This window comes from Pristiophorus japonicus, chromosome 15 (assembly GCF_044704955.1).
Source record: "Pristiophorus japonicus isolate sPriJap1 chromosome 15, sPriJap1.hap1, whole genome shotgun sequence".
Lineage (NCBI taxonomy): Eukaryota > Metazoa > Chordata > Chondrichthyes > Pristiophoridae > Pristiophorus > Pristiophorus japonicus.
Window position 1 is genome coordinate 9,048,210 of NC_091991.1, and position 16,524 is coordinate 9,064,733.

General features: G+C 47.9%; 1 protein-coding gene across 1 annotated transcript in view; it reads left to right on the forward strand.

The window, feature by feature from the left end:
• depdc4 (DEP domain containing 4) overlaps positions 1 to 13,864 on the forward strand; it is a 30,173-nt gene extending 16,309 nt beyond the window's left edge. Inside the window, exons 7-9 of the mRNA XM_070900120.1 lie at positions 2,016 to 2,094; positions 9,733 to 9,945; positions 13,847 to 13,864. Coding sequence (XP_070756221.1) covers positions 2,016 to 2,094; positions 9,733 to 9,932 — 279 coding nt within the window. The 3' untranslated portion in view covers positions 9,933 to 9,945; positions 13,847 to 13,864. The remainder of the gene's footprint in view (positions 1 to 2,015; positions 2,095 to 9,732; positions 9,946 to 13,846) is intronic.
• Positions 13,865 to 16,524: the final 2,660 nt, after the last annotated feature.

The following is a 16,524-nucleotide window of genomic DNA, read 5'->3' on the forward strand; positions in this document are numbered from 1 at the left end:
CCCTTACCTCTCCAATCGTCGCCAGAGCATCTCCAGCATCCGCTTCTCTTCCTGCCTTTGCCTTTGGAGTTCCCCTGAGGTTTCACCCCCCTCGCCCTCATCCGCAGCCAGATGGTCAACTTGCACAGATAGGCTGCTTGACAACCCAGCTCGAGCTCCCCATGACCTCTCTCAAAACCTCTGCCTCTGTGTTGTCAGACAGCGCAAATTATGCCCTTGTGAGCATCCCTGATTATAATCGTTCAACCATCGGTGGCCGTGCCTTCTGTTGCCTAGGCCCCAAGCTCTGAAACTCCCTCCCTAAACCACTCCGCCTCTCTACCTCTCTTTCCTCCCTCAAGACGCTCCTTAAAACCGACTTCTTTGACCAAGCTTTTGGTCATCTGCTGTAATTTCTTCTTATCTGACTCGGGGTCAAATTAATTTTTTTGTCTGACAACACTCCTGTGATGCTCCATGGGACGTTTTATTATGTTAAAGCACTATATAAATACATGTTGCTTATCTGAATCTCGCCTTGGGACGATTCACTATTTCCCACAGTTGAGCATTGGGGAGGACAGGAGCAATCGCCTTTATGGGGCAAGAAAATGGAGTTGATGTAGCAGGTCAGCTATGATATTGAATGGCGGTGCAGGCTCGAGGAGCCGTATGGCCTACTCCTGCTCCTATTTCTTGCAGCTCAAACTCTGTGCCCTGACGACCCATTCCATTCCCCTCCCCCGCCACTGTCTTGGGCAATCCCAAACTGTTTGCCGCCTCACCGTCCCTGAGCTGAGCTGCTGAGCTTCTGACCCCATCAACAAGACCAGCTACTTTCAGCTCCATGACATCACCCGTCTCCGCCCCACCTCCGCCCATTTGCTGCAGGGATCTTCATCCATGCCTGTGTCATCTCCAGACTGGGTTGGCTCCCCATTCTGCATCCTCCGTAAACTTCAGCTCATTCAAACCCGTGCTGCCAAAAACCTGATCCTGCACCACGTGCTGTTAACCCATTACCCCAGTCCTCCCAGTCCCCAAAAACCTCTAAATTGAAATTCCAATCCTTGTGTTCAAATCCTTATGTGGCCTCGTCCCCTCCCGATCTCTGTAACCTCCTCCAGCCCGACAACTCCATTAGAGCTTTCTGTTTGTCTGACTCTGGCCTCTTGTGCACCCATCCCATCCCCCACCACCGCGGCCTTTGTCCCACCGTTGACAGCCATGCCTTCTGCCACCTAGCCGCATGTAGTGGAACTCCCTCCCTAAACCCCTTCACCTCCCTCCCCTGCTTTCAGACCCTCCTTAAAACCTACCCCGTATTATTTCCTCCTTTTTAGTTTGGTGTCAATGTTTTTTTTATTACCCCTGTGAACTGTGGAGAAATATTTCTCTGCATTATAGCCGTTATGTCAGTGTGAGTTATTGTCATCTGTGTAAGCGCTCGTTCTCATCCCATGTGCCCGCTCCGCTCTCTGTTCCCATATCCAGCAAATGCTCTCCAAGTTGCACCATAGTACAAAAAAAAATACTACGGATGCTGGAAATCTGAAATAGAAACAGGGAATGCTGGGAACGTACAGCAGGTCAGGCAGCATCTGTGGAGAGAGAAACAGTTAATGTTTCGGGTCGCTGATCTTTTGACAGAACTGGGTAAAAGTTAGAGATGTAACTGGTTTTAAGCAGGGCAGGGGAGGGCAGCTTATACATTTATTTTAATAAAATAAACTTATTTTTAGCACAAAGTGGAGATGCAACAGTATTGATTGATTTACAAACCTAGTTGAAAATGCGCACATAATTTCACCAGAATGAAGTGGCCCCTTAAGCTCGCTTTACCATTTTGCTCACGGGGATAGATATTGCAAAGCGAGTGGTTTGGCGACAGTTTATAACTGGTTGAATCGCGTTATAAAACGTGCATCTTAGTGCTTAAAACATTTATTTTCGAGATCGAGACAGTGAACTATTAAATAGCAATATGGTCAAGTATAGCAATTTAATTTTTTTTCCCCTCTGTTTCAACTAAATAGATCCCCGATTCCCTGCTTCAGATGGTGAGGAAGAAGCTTCTTTCACTTCAGGCAGGAGGAGATCCTAATGCTGCTGCAGGTACTTTGGGCACATCCTATTACAAGCATGCAAAGTCCTTTTGTTCCCTTCCACTGTTGTTGATGCTCGCAGTAACATCCTTTTTAGCTAGCTGAGATGATGCATCAGCATGTCAAGTGAATATTTGTAAAGCAGACAGTATCGAATGACCCAGGGGGACCCCGGTATCCAAGGGGGGGGGGGGGGGCAGCCCGGTATCCGAGGATGGGGGGGGGGGAACCCTGGTATCTGAGGGGGGGGCCCCAGCATCCGGGGGGGGGGGGGAAAGGGGTGGGGGGAGGGGGAGGGGAGAGTGGGGAGGAAGGGAGGAAGAGGGGGGGAGGGGAGGGGAGGGGGGGGGGAAGGGATGGGATGGGATGGGGAGAAGAGGGGAGGGGGGAAGGGAAGGGGGGAGTGGGGGGTGGGAGGGGAGGGAGGAAGGGGGGAAGAGGGAGAGGGAGGAGGGATGTGGAAGAGGGAGGGGGGAAAGAGGGGGAGTGAGTTGGGGGGGGGGGGGTCATGTCTGGCGGGGGGTGGGGCGCGGAGAGAGGGAATCCTGTGTCCGAGGGGGTTCTCGTGTTCCGTCGCATGCTGGCAATGCAAAGTTCACAGTTGAGAAACTGCTTAAAGGTTGTCTTCGTTTTCTGGTTAGAGGCTGACCTTGTTGTAGATATGAGGCTAGTCCGAAAGTAGATTGCATTACCAAGAATACTGGCTTTCAAAATCTTTTTTTTTGTTCCTGGGATGTGGGCGTCACTGTCGAGGCCGGTATATAAGGTGCTGGTGAGCCGCTGCCTTGAAGCGCTGCAGTCCGTGTGGTGACAGTGCTCCCACAGTGCTGTTAGGGAGGGAGTTCCAGGATTGTGACCCGGCGACGATGAAGGAACGGCCGATATATTTCCAAGTCAGGATGGTGTGTGGCTTGGAGGGGAACGTGGAGGTGGTGGTGTTCCCATGCGCCTGCTGCCCTTGTGCTTCTAGGTGGTAGAGGTCGCGGGTTTGGGAGGTGCTGAGAAGAAGCCTTGGCGAGTTGCTGTATCTTGTAGATAGAAACATAGAAACTAGGTGCAGGAGTAGGCCATTCGGCCCTTCTAGCCTGCACCGCCATTCAATGAGTTCATGGCTGAACATGCAACTTCAGTACCCCATTCCTGCTTTCTCACCATACCCCTTGATTCCCCTAGTAGTAAGGACTTCATCTAACTCCTTTTTGAATATATTTAGTGAATTGGCCTCAACAACTTTCTGTGGTAGAGAATTCCACAGGTTCACCACTCTCTGGGTGAAGAAATTCCTCCTCATCTCAGTCCTAAATGGCTTCCCCCTTATCCTTAGACTGTGTCCCCTGGTTCTGGACTTCCCCAACATTGGGAACATTCTTCCTGCAGCTAACCTGTCTAACCCCGTCAGAATTTTAAACGTTTCTATGAGGTCCCCTCTCATTTTTCTGAACTCCAGTGAATACAAGCCCAGTTGATCCAGTCTTTCTTGATAGGTCAGTCCCGCCATCCCGGGAATCAGTCTGGTGAACCTTCGCTGCACTCCCTCAATAGCAAGAATGTCCTTCCTCAGGTTAGGAGACCAAAACTGTACACAATACTCCAGGTGTGGCCTCACCAAGGCCCTGTACAATTGTAGCAACACCTCCCTGCCCCTGTACTCAAATCCCCTCGCTATGAAGGCCAACATGCCATTTGCTTTCTTAACCGCCTGCTGCACCTGCATGCCAACCTTCAATGACTGATGTACCATGACACCCAGGTCTCTTTGCACCTCCCCTTTTCCTAATCTGTCACCATTCAGATAATAGTCCGTCTCTCTGTTTTTACCACTAAAGTGGATAACCTCACATTTATCCACATTATACTTCATCTGCCATGCATTTGCCCACTCACCTAACCTATCCAAGTCGCTCTGCAGCCTCATAGCATCCTCCTCGCAGCTCACACTGCCACCCAACTTAGTGTCATCCGCAAATTTGGAGATACTACATTTAATCCCCTCGTCTAAATCATTAATGTACAGTGTAAACAGCTGGGGCCCCAGCACAGAACCTTGTGGTACCCCACTAGTCACTGCCTGCCATTCTGAAAAGTCCCCATTTACTCCTACTCTTTGCTTCCTGTCTGACAACCAGTTCTCAATCCATGTCAGCACACTACCCCCAATCCCATGTGCTTTAAATTTGCACATTAATCTCTTGTGTGGGACCTTGTCGAAAGCCTTCTGAAAGTCCAAATATACCACATCAACTGGTTCTCCCTTGTCCACTCTACTGGAAACATCCCCAAAAAATTCCAGAAGATTTGTCAAGCATGATTTCCCTTTCACAAATCCATGCTGACTTGGACCTATCATATTACCTCTTTCCAAATGCACTGCTATGACATCCTTAATAACTGATTCCATCATTTTACCCACTACCGATGTCAGGCTGACCAGTCTATAATTCCCTGTTTTCTCTCTCCCTCCTTTTTTAAATGTGGGGTTACATTGGCTACCCTCCATTCCATAGGAACTGATCCAGAGTCAATGGAATGTTGGAAAATGACTGTTAATGCATCCACTATTTCCAAGGCCACCTCCTTAAGTACTCTGGGATGCAGTCCATCAGGCCCTGGGGATTTATCGGCCTTCATCCCATCAATTTCCCCAACACAATTTCCCGACTAATAAGGATTTCCCTCAGTTCCTCCTCCTTACTAGACCCTCCGACCCCTTTTATATCCGGAAGGTTGTTTGTGTCCTCCTCAGTGAATACCGAACCAAAGTACTTGTTCAATTGGTCCGCCATTTCTTTGTTCCCCGTTATGACTTCCCCTGATTCTGACTGCAGGGGACCTACGTTTGTCTTTACTAACCTTTTTCTCTTTACATATCGATAGAAACTTTTGCAATCCGTCTTAATGTTCCCTGCAAGCTTCTTCTCCAACTCCATTTTCCCTGCCCTAATCAAACCCTTTGTCCTCCTCTGCTGAGTTCTAAATTTCTCCCAGTCCCTGGGTTCGCTGCTATTTCTGGCCAATTTGTATGCCACTTCCTTGGCTTTAATGCTATCCCTGATTTCCCTTGATAGCCACGGTTGAGCCACCTTCCCCTTTTTTTTTCAATTTTGGCACACACTGCAGCCACGGTGCGCCGGTGGTGGAGGGAGTGAATGTTGAAGGTGGTGGATGGGGTGCTGATCAGGCGGCTACCAATTGTTTTTATCTTCGTGACCCATGTGAGCTGACTATTATTGGAATCTGATCGGTGCATTTGTGTTGCATCTTTCACATTCTCTGGATTTTCCAAAGCATTTCACAATCCAATAATTAGGTTCTTTCTGAAATGCAACCACTGTTGTGCAGGCAAATGCAGCAGCCAATTTGTTCACAGCAAGGGCCCACGAACAGCAAATGAGACAAATGGCTGGCTAATCATTTGGTGAAGAGTGCAATGTTGGCAAGGGCACGAGGAGAACTCCCCGCTCTTTGCACGGTGCCAACGGTATCTTTTGCGTCCAGTGGAACCGGCAGACGGGCCCCACAGTCGAGTGTCTGATCTGAAAGATGGTGCCTCTGGCAATGCAGCACCCCCTCACTGAGTGCCAGCTTTGATTGTGTGCTGAGCTCGAGCGAGGTGGAAGATATGATCAAGACATAATGTAATGCCACGGCCATACGTTGGCAAACATCGGTGTTGCAAACTAGATGTTATAAGAGGAGGAGGATTGTGCCTGTGTCTGAACTCGTGTTTACATTTATATATGTACTAGAAAACGCTGAGTGCCACTTGAAATTGTCTGTTTCAACAACAACTTGCATTTATACAGCACCTTTAACGTAGTAAAACATCGCAAGGCATCACAGGAGCGCCACCAAAAAAAATTTGACACCGAGCCAAATGAGCAAAAGCTTCGCCAAAGAAGTTTTAAGGAGCACCTTAAAGGAGGAGAGAGAGGTTTAGGCAGGGAGTTCCAGAGCTTGGGGCCCAGGCAACAGAAGGCACAGCCACCAATAGTGGAGCGATTATAATCAGGGACGGTCAAGGGCAGAATTGGAGGAACGCAGACATCTCGCCGGGGGGGTGTGTTGTGGGGCTGGAGGAGATTGCAGAGATAGGGAGGGGCGAAGCCATGGAGGGATTTTGAAGGATGAGAATTTTGAAATCGTGTCGTTACTTAACAGGGAGCCAATGTAGGTCAGCGAGCATAGGGGTGATGGGTGAGCAGGACTTGGTGCGAGTTAGGACACGGGGCAGCGAGCACAGGGGGTGATGGGTGAGTGGGACTTGGTGCGAGTTAGGACACGGGGCAGCGAGCACAGAGGGTGATGGGTGAGTGGGACTCGCTGCAAGTTAGGACACGGGGCAGTGAGCACAGGGGGTGATGGGTGAGCGGGACTTGGTGCGAGTTAGGACACGGGGCAGTGAGCACAGGGGGTGATGGGTGAGCGGGACTTGCTGCGAGTTAGGACACGGGGCAGTGAGCACAGCGGGTGATGGGTGAGCGGGACTCGGTGCGAGTTAGGACACGGGACAGCGAGCACGGGGTGATGGGTGAGCGGGACTTGGTGCAAGTTAGGACACGGGGCAGTGAGCACAGGGGGTGATGGGTGAGCGGGACTTGGTGCGAGTTAGGATACGGGCAGCGAGCACAGAGGGTGATGGGTGAGCGAGACTTGGTGCGAGTTAGGACACGGGCAGCGAGCACAGGGGGTGATAGGTGAGTGGGACTCAGTGCGAGTTCGGACACGGGGCAGTGAGCACAGGGGGTGATGGGTGAACGGGACTCGGTGCGAGTTAGGACACGGGGCAGCGAGCACAGGAGGTGATGGGTGAACGGGACTCGGTGCGAGTTAGGACACGGGGCAGCAGAGCTTTAGATCACCTCTAGTTTCAAAATTCTATTGGCTAAAACTGCCTAAATGCATAAAGTGGACATGAAAGTGAAAGGTTGACAATCATGGCTGGTGTCTTCGGCAATATCGAGGAACTGATTGCTGCCACCTTACCCTTCTTACGATGGGTATTTTCCATGATTAAGGGAGTAGTACAAAAAAACAAATGCAGTGTTCCAAAAGTATCAGTAATTGGGAGTTAAATTATTCAGAAAAGTTTTGAAACGGGTTTAAATCTGCAGAAACTTCCTTGTGGAAGAAAGCATCACACGATGCTGCAGCAAACTTCTGTATAGTTTTGAAAGGTTGCAGTCAATGTTACATAAGAATATAAGAATTAGGAGCAGGAGTCGGCCATTCGGCCCCTCGAGCCTGCTCCACCATTCAATAAGATCATGGCTGATCTTCGACCTCAACTCCACTTTCCCGTACTATCCCAATATTCCTCAATTCACTTAATATTTAAATATCTATCAATCTCTGTCTTGAAGACTGAGCCTCCACAGCCCTCTGGGGCAGAGAATTTCAAAGATTCACCACCCTCTGAGTGAAGGAGTTTCTCCTCATCTCAGTCCTAAATGGCCGACCCCTTATCCTGAGACTGTGACCCCTGGTTCTAGACTCCCCAGCCCGGGGGGAAACATCCTCCCTGCATCTACCCTGTCAAGCCCTGTAAGAATTTTTTGTGTTTCAATGAGATCACCTCTCATTCTTCTAAACTCTCGGGAATATAGGACTCGTCTACTCGATCTCTCCTCGTCGGGCAATGCCCCCATTCCAGGAATCAGTCTGGTGAAATGTTTAAAAAAAAATGTTGGTACGCGCAGTATCTTGTCCAACGGCAGCAGCCGGTGAGCGGCCTGTGCGCGACCTCCCGATTGGTGCGTGCCCGTGCATCTTGCGGTGGGCAGGGGTAACCTTTGTTGCAGTTGTGCTTACGAGATGGTTACCCACTATTTTGAAACTTTTTTCAAAGCCCATCTTTTCAGCCAAGCTTTGTCACCTCTCCTGACTTTTGTGGCAAGTGTCAGTATCCATCCTTTTATTTCTTTCAGCGTGAGGCGGCTTGTGCCATTTTCTCTGTTGAAGGTGCCCGATAACTGCAGGTTACGGTGTTTGTGGCAGAGGGATGGGTGACCTGTGGGGATTGAGAGCAACACACTGCACGTTGTCTGCAGTGCCACCCAGTGCCTGGGGTAAGGTACTGCAGCAATGACTTTAATTGTCGTTGAACCCGATTCGTGGCAAGAGTTAGTCACGACAGCAATTACTACTAAACAGTGGAGCCAAGAGCTTTTCCTTGTGATTTTCCATCGTGACTTTGAAGATCTATTTGAAGACATCTATTTGAAGACATGTTAAACTAAGCCTGTGCCTGCCTGTTATGATAGTTGAAGCAGATGTTAAGGATCCCATGGCACAACTGGAACATAGGGACAGGAGGAGGCCATTCAGCCCCTCGAGCCCGTTCCGCCATTCAATTGGATCACAGGTGATCTGTACCTCAACTCCATCTTACCCGCCTTGGCTCCATACCTATTCATATCTTTACCGAACAAAAATCTATCACAGAATCATAGAAATTTACAGCACAGAAGGAGGTCATTCAGCCCATCGTGTCCATGCCAGCTGACCAGGAGCTACCCAGCCTAATCCCACTTTCTAGCTCTTGGTCCGTAGCCCTGTAGATTACGGCACATCAGGTGCATATCCAGGCACTTTTTAAATGGGATGAGGGTTTCTGCCTCTACCACCCTTTCAGGCAGTGAGTTCCAGACCCCCACCACCCTCTGGGTGAAAAAGGTTCTCCTCAAATCCCCTCTAATCCTTCTACCAATTACTTGAAATCTCTGCCCCCTGGTTATTGACCCCTCTGCTGAGGGATATAGGTCCTTCCCATGTCCTCTATCTGAGCCCCTCATAATTTTATACACCTCAATCAGGTCTCCCCTCAGCATCAGTTCCAAAGAGACCAACCCCAGCCTATCCAATTTTACCTCATAACTAAAACTCTCTAGTCCTGGCAACTTCCTTGTAAATCTCCTCTCTACCCTTTCTAGTGCAATCACACCTTTCCTTTCAAATCAGTTTCAAAATTTGAAATTGACCCCAGATTTTAGTCGTTTTAGGGGAGGGATTTCCACCTCCCTCTGTGTGAAGAAGTGTTTCCTGACACCACCCCTGAACGGCCTGGCTCTAATTTTAAGGTTCTGCCCCCTTTATCTGGACTCCTCCACCAGAGGGAATAGTTTCTCTCTCTCCACCCTGTCAAATCCAATACAAAAGCAAAATACTGCGGATGCTGGGAATCTGAAATAAAACCAGAAAATGCTGGAAATCTCAGCGGGTCAGGCATCGTCTGCGGGGAGAGAAACAGAGTTAACGTTTCAGCTCGATGATCAGTTCTGACAAAGGGTCGTCGACCTGAACGTTAACTCTGTTTATCTCTCCACAGATGCTGCCGAGTATTTTCAGCATTTTCTGTTTGTATCAAATCCAATGTTGGCCGGAATTCCTCCCTCAACCACCATCACCAAAAAAACAGTTTAACCGATCATTTGCTGCAAACTTGCTGTGTGCAAATTGGCTGCAGCCTCCATAACGACGTGCCGACATTCCAAAAGTAATTCATTGGGTGCGAAAGGGGTTTGGGACGAGGATGTGACCAGGTGCCGAATCAGTGCAAGTTCGTGGCAATCATTCTTACATGGGCTATTCGCAATGTACTGCATCCATCCCCGATAAATAAATGTAACTTTTACTGCTTGCTTTGTGGCAGACTTCTCCTTCTGCCAGCGCGTGACGCAGAAACAGTTTGAGGCGCAGAAGGATCAGACCACCTCCGACCAACTACAACAGTTAGTCCAGGACATCAGTCAAAACTACAACATATCTGCCAAAGAGAGAAACAGACTGCTTCGGGAGTGCCACAAACATCATCCTTCGATGTTTCTTCACCACTTCCCAAACGTCGTTTAAGGGGAGAATATCAGTAAGATAGTTGCTGCACTTTGTGAGAAACTGCTTGTAGCATTTTGAGTGATTGTGAGAACTTAGTGGCATTAACCATAAAATTGTAAAAATGACAACAGCGGAGCAGACCACACAGCACCTGTGACCGTGACGTGATTTTTTCAAATTAATTCGCGGGATGTGGGCGTCGCTGGCAAGGCCGGCATTTATTGTCCATCCCCAATTGCCCCTTGAGAAGGTGGTGGTGAGCCGTCTTCTTGAACCACTGCAGTCCCGTGCGGTGAAGGTGCTCCCACAGTGCCGTTAGGGAGGGAGTTCCAGGATTGTGACCCAGCGACGATGAAGGAACGGCCGATATATTTCCAAGTCAGGATGGTGTGTGACTTGGAGGTGATGGTGTTCCCATGCGCCTGCTGCCCTTGCTCTTCTAGGTGGTAGAGGTCACGGGTTTGGGAGGTGCTGCCGAAGAAGCCTTGGCGAGTTGCTGCAGTGCATCTTGTAGATGGTGCACACTGCAGCCACGGTGCGCCGGTGGTGGAGGGAGTGAATGTGTTTCTCTGCTAAAATCCTGGCTAATGTTTTTCTGTGTTTGATTCTGATTTAATTTATTTTGCGCTAATTGACACTTATCAGATGGTCTGTTGGAAAGTTTCCTTTATGCTACTGATTATTTGCGTCTTAACTTTTTCAGTTGGAGCTCCCTTTTTGTTTACCTGAATGCTGTATCGGGCTAATTCCCCGGGTTTGTGCTCCCAGTGGGGAGCCTCGTCCACTGGCTGCATTGTTTATGGGCAAGGACATGGTTACCTGACTGGCGCAGTCAGCTGGTGAGGCTCCCTGCCAGAAGTGTGCACCGAAAGTTGCCCCAAAATTCTTTTATGGCATATGGGCATCGCTGGCATTGCCCACCCCTAATTGCCCCCGAGAAGATGGTGGTGAATTACCTTGTGCAACTGAGTGTATAAGATGATTCACCACCATGACCTCGCTGGGCCATTTCAGAGGGCAGTTAAGAGTCAACCACATTGCTGTGGGTCTGGAGCCACATACAGGCCAGACCGTCGCTGTCACAGATTTCCTTCGCATTGATGAACCAGATCGGTCTTTACGGCAAACCGGTAGTTTCGTGGGCACCATTACTGGCACTAGCTTTTTACTCCAGAATTATTTAATTAACTGAATTTGAACTCCTGTCACTGGATCATTAGACCAGATTCCTGCATTACTAGTGCAGAACATAACTACTATGCGAACATGCCCCTCCCACTTGTCGGATGACTCTCCTGAGAGCACAGGAATGTAAAAGACATGAGACATTTCAGTAGCAAATTGTTGTAATGATCCACAATTATCAGTGGGCTCTGGGTGAAGCAGACTTGATGGGCAGTGCTGTCGTATCTCGTTCTGGATTTTAGGTGAATTATTTTTAATTTAAGAACATAAGAAGTAGGAGCAGGAGTCGGCCATTCGGCCCCTCGAGCCTGCTCTGCCATTCAATAAGATCATGGCTGATCTTGTACCTCAACTCCCCATTTCCCTTGGTTCCCTTAGTATCCAAAAGTCTATCGACCTCAGTCTTGAATACACTCAACGACTGAGCCTCCACAGCCCTCTGCGGGAGAGAATTCCAAAGGTTCACCACCCCCCCCCCCCGCCCCCCCCCCCCGAGTGAAGCAATTTCTCCTCATCTCAGTTCTAAATGGCCGACCCTTTATCCTGAGGCTGTGACCCCCCAGTTGCAGACTCCCCGTGTATACGAGGAAACTCATACAAGCGGGAGGTGCTCGTTGGAGCATGGCTCCACGAGAGGTCAAGGTGCTGAGACTGGGAGAAAAGAGCAGGAGTGTGTCTGAGACCTCGGCATCGAGAACCGTCTCCCAAATCACTCTCACGCACTGAAAATGTCAACTGAGGAAATGCTAAATGACAAAGGATAAGGTTAATTGTGGAAATGTCATTTGCTTTTTATATTTAATATTCAAACTGGAACAACACTGGAATAAAGCAGATTATCTGCCATGTGATGAAATAAAGTCATTCAGAAATTTATATTTTTGCTTGAGGTTTTTTTTGAACGATGTGCACTGTTTGACTTTAGTTAAAGCTTTTAGTCCGTGACACATTGTTGAATTATGCAGATTTTAAAAGGTGGAAAATTGTCTTTGCTTGATGTCGCTCATTTTCTGTTTGTGTCTCGTATCCTGATTTTTTTTTTCTCCATCAGTCTCATGGTTTTCTCACTGCCCATCTATTTTCAGCATTTCTTTGATCTTTGCCTCATACAAGTGTTTCCCCTCTCTGCGGTCGCCCACTTGTTTTAGTCCCCCTCTCAATCCCTGTTGTTTTTATCCTTCCTTTCCTACGTTCGTCAGGTGAGGTGTGGCAGGTTTTGTAAACAAGATGACAGGTCAGAAACACTGAGAAAGCTGGGAAGTGAAAAGTTCTGCTTCGTCTCTCTCTGGGGCTGGCATTTTTTGCTCTTCTCATGATTGATTTCAGCGTGGTGGCTTTGGGATTCACGTTTCCCCCCCCACCGCCCTCCCCGATGCCACCATTTCAACTGCTGCAGCACATGTGGCAGTGTGAGCTCCTGCAGCAATTGACTGCTGGAAACAAGGCTGAGCAACAGTTAAGGGCTGATTACCTCGAGGACCACATAGGGTCGCCTTCAGGCCAAGTCGTGTCCGCAGATCTTGGTTCGGAAAACGGTGCTTCTACGGCAAGAGCGCAAGTGTCATCCAACTTTCTGCACTCTTCCAACTAGGATCTCGGTAAAGTAGTTTTACGCAAATGTAGAGCTCATATTCCATTCCGCTGGGCAGGCCACATTGTCCGCATGCCAGACACGAGACTCCCAAAGCAAGTGCTCTACTCGGAACTCCTTCACGGCAAACGAGCCAAAGGTGGGCAGAGGAACCATTACAAGGACAGCCTCAAAGCCTGCCTGATAAAGTGCAGCATCCCCACTGACACCTGGGAGTTCCTGGCCAAAGACCGCCCTAAGTGGAGGAAGTGCATCCGGGAGGGCGCTGAGCACCTCGACTATCATCGCCGAGAGCATGCAGAAAGCAAGCGGAAAGAGCATGTGGCCAACCAGACTCCCCACCCACCCTTTCCCTCAAAAACTATTTGTCCCACCTGTGATGGGGACTGTGCTTCTGGACTGTTCAGCCATCTAAGAACTCATTTTTAGAGTGGAGGCAAGTCTTCCTGATTCCGAGGGACTGCCGATGATTGAGTGATTGATGATTTCGTATTGTGACTGCAGCTCACCAACCTGAAATATTAACTTGTTTCTCGCTCCATAGATGCTGCCTAAGTAAACTTGAAGTGATCCAAGACCCAGCAGCCCATGTCCGAACTCGCACCAAGTCCAGCTCACCCATCACCCCTGTGCTCGCTGACCGACATTGGCTCCCGGTTAAGCAACACTTTGATTTCAAAATTCTCATCCTTGTTTTCAAATCCCTCCATGGCCTTGCCCCCTGCCTATCTAATCTCCTCCAGCCCCACAACCCTCCAATATATCTCTGCTCCTCAAATTCTGCCCTCTTAAGCATCCCTGATTATAACTGCTTAACCATCAGTGGCCATATCTTCAGCTGCCTGGGCCCCAAGTTCTGGAACTCCCTGCCTAAACCTCTCCACCTCTCTTTCCTCCTTCAAGACGCTCCTTAAAACCTATCTCTGACCAAGCTTTTGGTCACATGCCATAATTTCTTCTGATCTGGCTCAGTGTCAAATTTATTTATTTGCTTTATAACACTCCTGTGAAGCGCCTTGGGACATTTTACGACATTAAAGGCGCTATATAAATACAAGTTGTTGTTGACATGTTGAGTATTTCCAGCATTTTCTGTTTATATTTTCGACTTCCATCATCTGAAGCATTTTTCCTCTGGTATTGGCTCATGTTCTAGGTTGACATTGGAGTACCGTACTGCCCTTTGAGGACCAATCTGCCCATTCTTGTTCCTAGAGGGTGCGTGTAAAAGAACCCACGGCATGATTTTGAAAAAGAGCAGGGAATTTTCGGCGTCCCGGTCAACATTCCTCCCTCAACCAACACCACCAAAACAGATTAACTAGCCATTCACCTTATTGCATTGCGCCCTGTGCCAAGATGGCGGCTGCGTTCTCGTTGTGCAGCAACGGCAATGAGCGACAGTAATTTATCGGATGTGCCAAGTGCTTTGGGACATCCTGAGAGGTGTAATAAGGTGCTATACAAATGCAAGTTTTCTTTCTTTCAGTAAAAGTCCTTGACAAATGTCTGTGGAACTGGCTAGTTGTGGAAAGGCTGATTTGTTTCCAAGGCACTGACATCACCCAGCTTCACTTAAAACACACACAACAGATATTCCGGCTGCCGCATTCAAAATTTGCACATGATGTGATATTGTGTGGCACAATGATGGTTTTCTTTGGACAGAAATGACATTATGCTCCTGCTTTTTCTATTGCAGTTACTTTAGGTTTGCAAACTGTGTTCCATATTCATGCCCGACACTGTGCCTTTAAGTTGTCTTGTCTCGGAGTCAGGGGATTGTCTTCAAGCCTCACTCAGTGACCTAAGCACATAAGCTGGGTGGGACTGCACTCGCCTGGGTTCTATTCTTATCTATCTAATTGTAGACAGAAAATCTCCTGCAATGGCTTCTATTCCCACTCCTGCATCGTTACCTCTGGTGTCCCCCAAGGACCTGTCCTTAAAACCTACTTCTTTAAATAAGCTTTCGGTCATCTGCCTTAAATTCTTCTTTTGTGGCTGGGTGTCAAACTTATCTGTTTTGTCTTGTAACACTGCTGTGAAGCGCCCTGGGACGTTTTGCCATGTTAAAGGGGCTATATAAATACAAGTTATTAATATTATAAGCCAGGCTGCCACTTCAGTGCAAGACAGAGTGCTGCACTGCCAGAAATGCCACCTGTCAGATGTTGCATTAGAACAAGGCTTTTCTGTATGCCTGCTTCATAAAGGTCCCTGGGCGTTAGTTGAAGGATGGCAGGGCGTTCTCTGTCTCGCAACCAAGAGCATCGAAGAGTGGTTGTTCATCAAGTTGCTGATGATGGGATCTAGCTGTGTGCAAAATGGTTGGTATATTGGGCTTGAAGTTCCTTTCCTTCAAGAGTTATTCACTGTAAATGGGGCTCATGGGGAAGTTCCTGAGATGAAATTCAAATGCAAATTAGATAAAATTTATCTCAGAAAATTAACATTATGGGATACAGTATATGATTAATTTGAGACCTGACGTGGTAAGTCCCAAGATTGGAAGGAACAGGAGACTTGATTCATTCAGATGCAGATTTGATAGTCCTTTCAGAAAATAACATTTTGGGACACTGTACATGTATAATTGGGGACATGCTGTGTGGTGTGTGCAGCGGACTTGGGAGGAACAGGGGACTGTGGACCTGTGGTTCCCAAAGCTCTCCCCCACTGGGGGTTTTCCTCACCTCGTGTCTGGGTCTGTTGTAGACCCATTGACAGAGATTGATCGCTGTGATTGGTCAACAACCCCAGTATCGTTGTATCTGACTACCGGGATGGGAGAAGATGAACTAGATGGAGCTTGGGTCTTTTTACAATTCCCATGCAACCAAATGCAACATAAAAATGTAATAGATACCATTTTAATAAAGAATAAAGTGAAACATGCCCAAAAAAGCAGATTTATATTTTAAATGTATAAAGGGAAGTGTGTTTGGAATCTAAACCAGAATTATGAATGGATTGGACAGTGTAGATAGGGAGATAATTTCCACTTGAGAGAATCCAAAACTAAGGGCCATAAAAACAAGATCATTGCTGCGAAGCAAGTTGATTACTTGAGAGAAAAGAGAATAAAACGATGTGCTGAAAGACCGATGCGGCAGATGGAATGACAGGAGTCTTGTGTGGAGTGTAGACAAAGAAAGTCTTGCATTTATATCATACCTTTCCCTGATGTCCCAAAGTGCTTTACAGCCAATGAAGTACTTTTTGAAGTGTAGTCAGTTATAACATAGGAAACACGATAGCCAATTTTCGCACAGTAAGCTCCCACAACCAGCAATATGATAATAGAAACATAGAAAATAGGTGCAGGAGTAGGCCATTCGGCCCTTCGAGCCTGCAACGCCATTCAATGAGTTCATGGCTGAACATGTAACTTCAGTACCCCATTCCTGCTTTCTCACATACCCCTTGATCCCCCTAGTACTAAGGACTACATCTAACTCCTTTTTGAATATATTTAGTGAATTGGCCTCAACAACTTTCTGTGGTAGAGAATTCCACAGGTTCACCACTCTCTGCGTGAAGAAGTTTCTCCTCATCTCGGTCCTAAATGGCTTACCCCTTATCCTTAGACTGTGACCCCTGGTTCTGGACTTCCCCAACATTGGGAACATTCTTCCTGCATCTCAACTGTCTGAACCCGTCAGAATTTTAAACGTTTCTATGAAATCCCCTCTCATTCTTCTGAACTCCAGTGAATACAAGCCCAGTTAATCCAGTCTTTCTTGATATGTCAGTCCCGCCATCTCGGGAATCAGTCTGGTGAACCTTCGCTGCACTCCCTCAATAGCAAGAACGTCCTTCCTCAATTTAGGA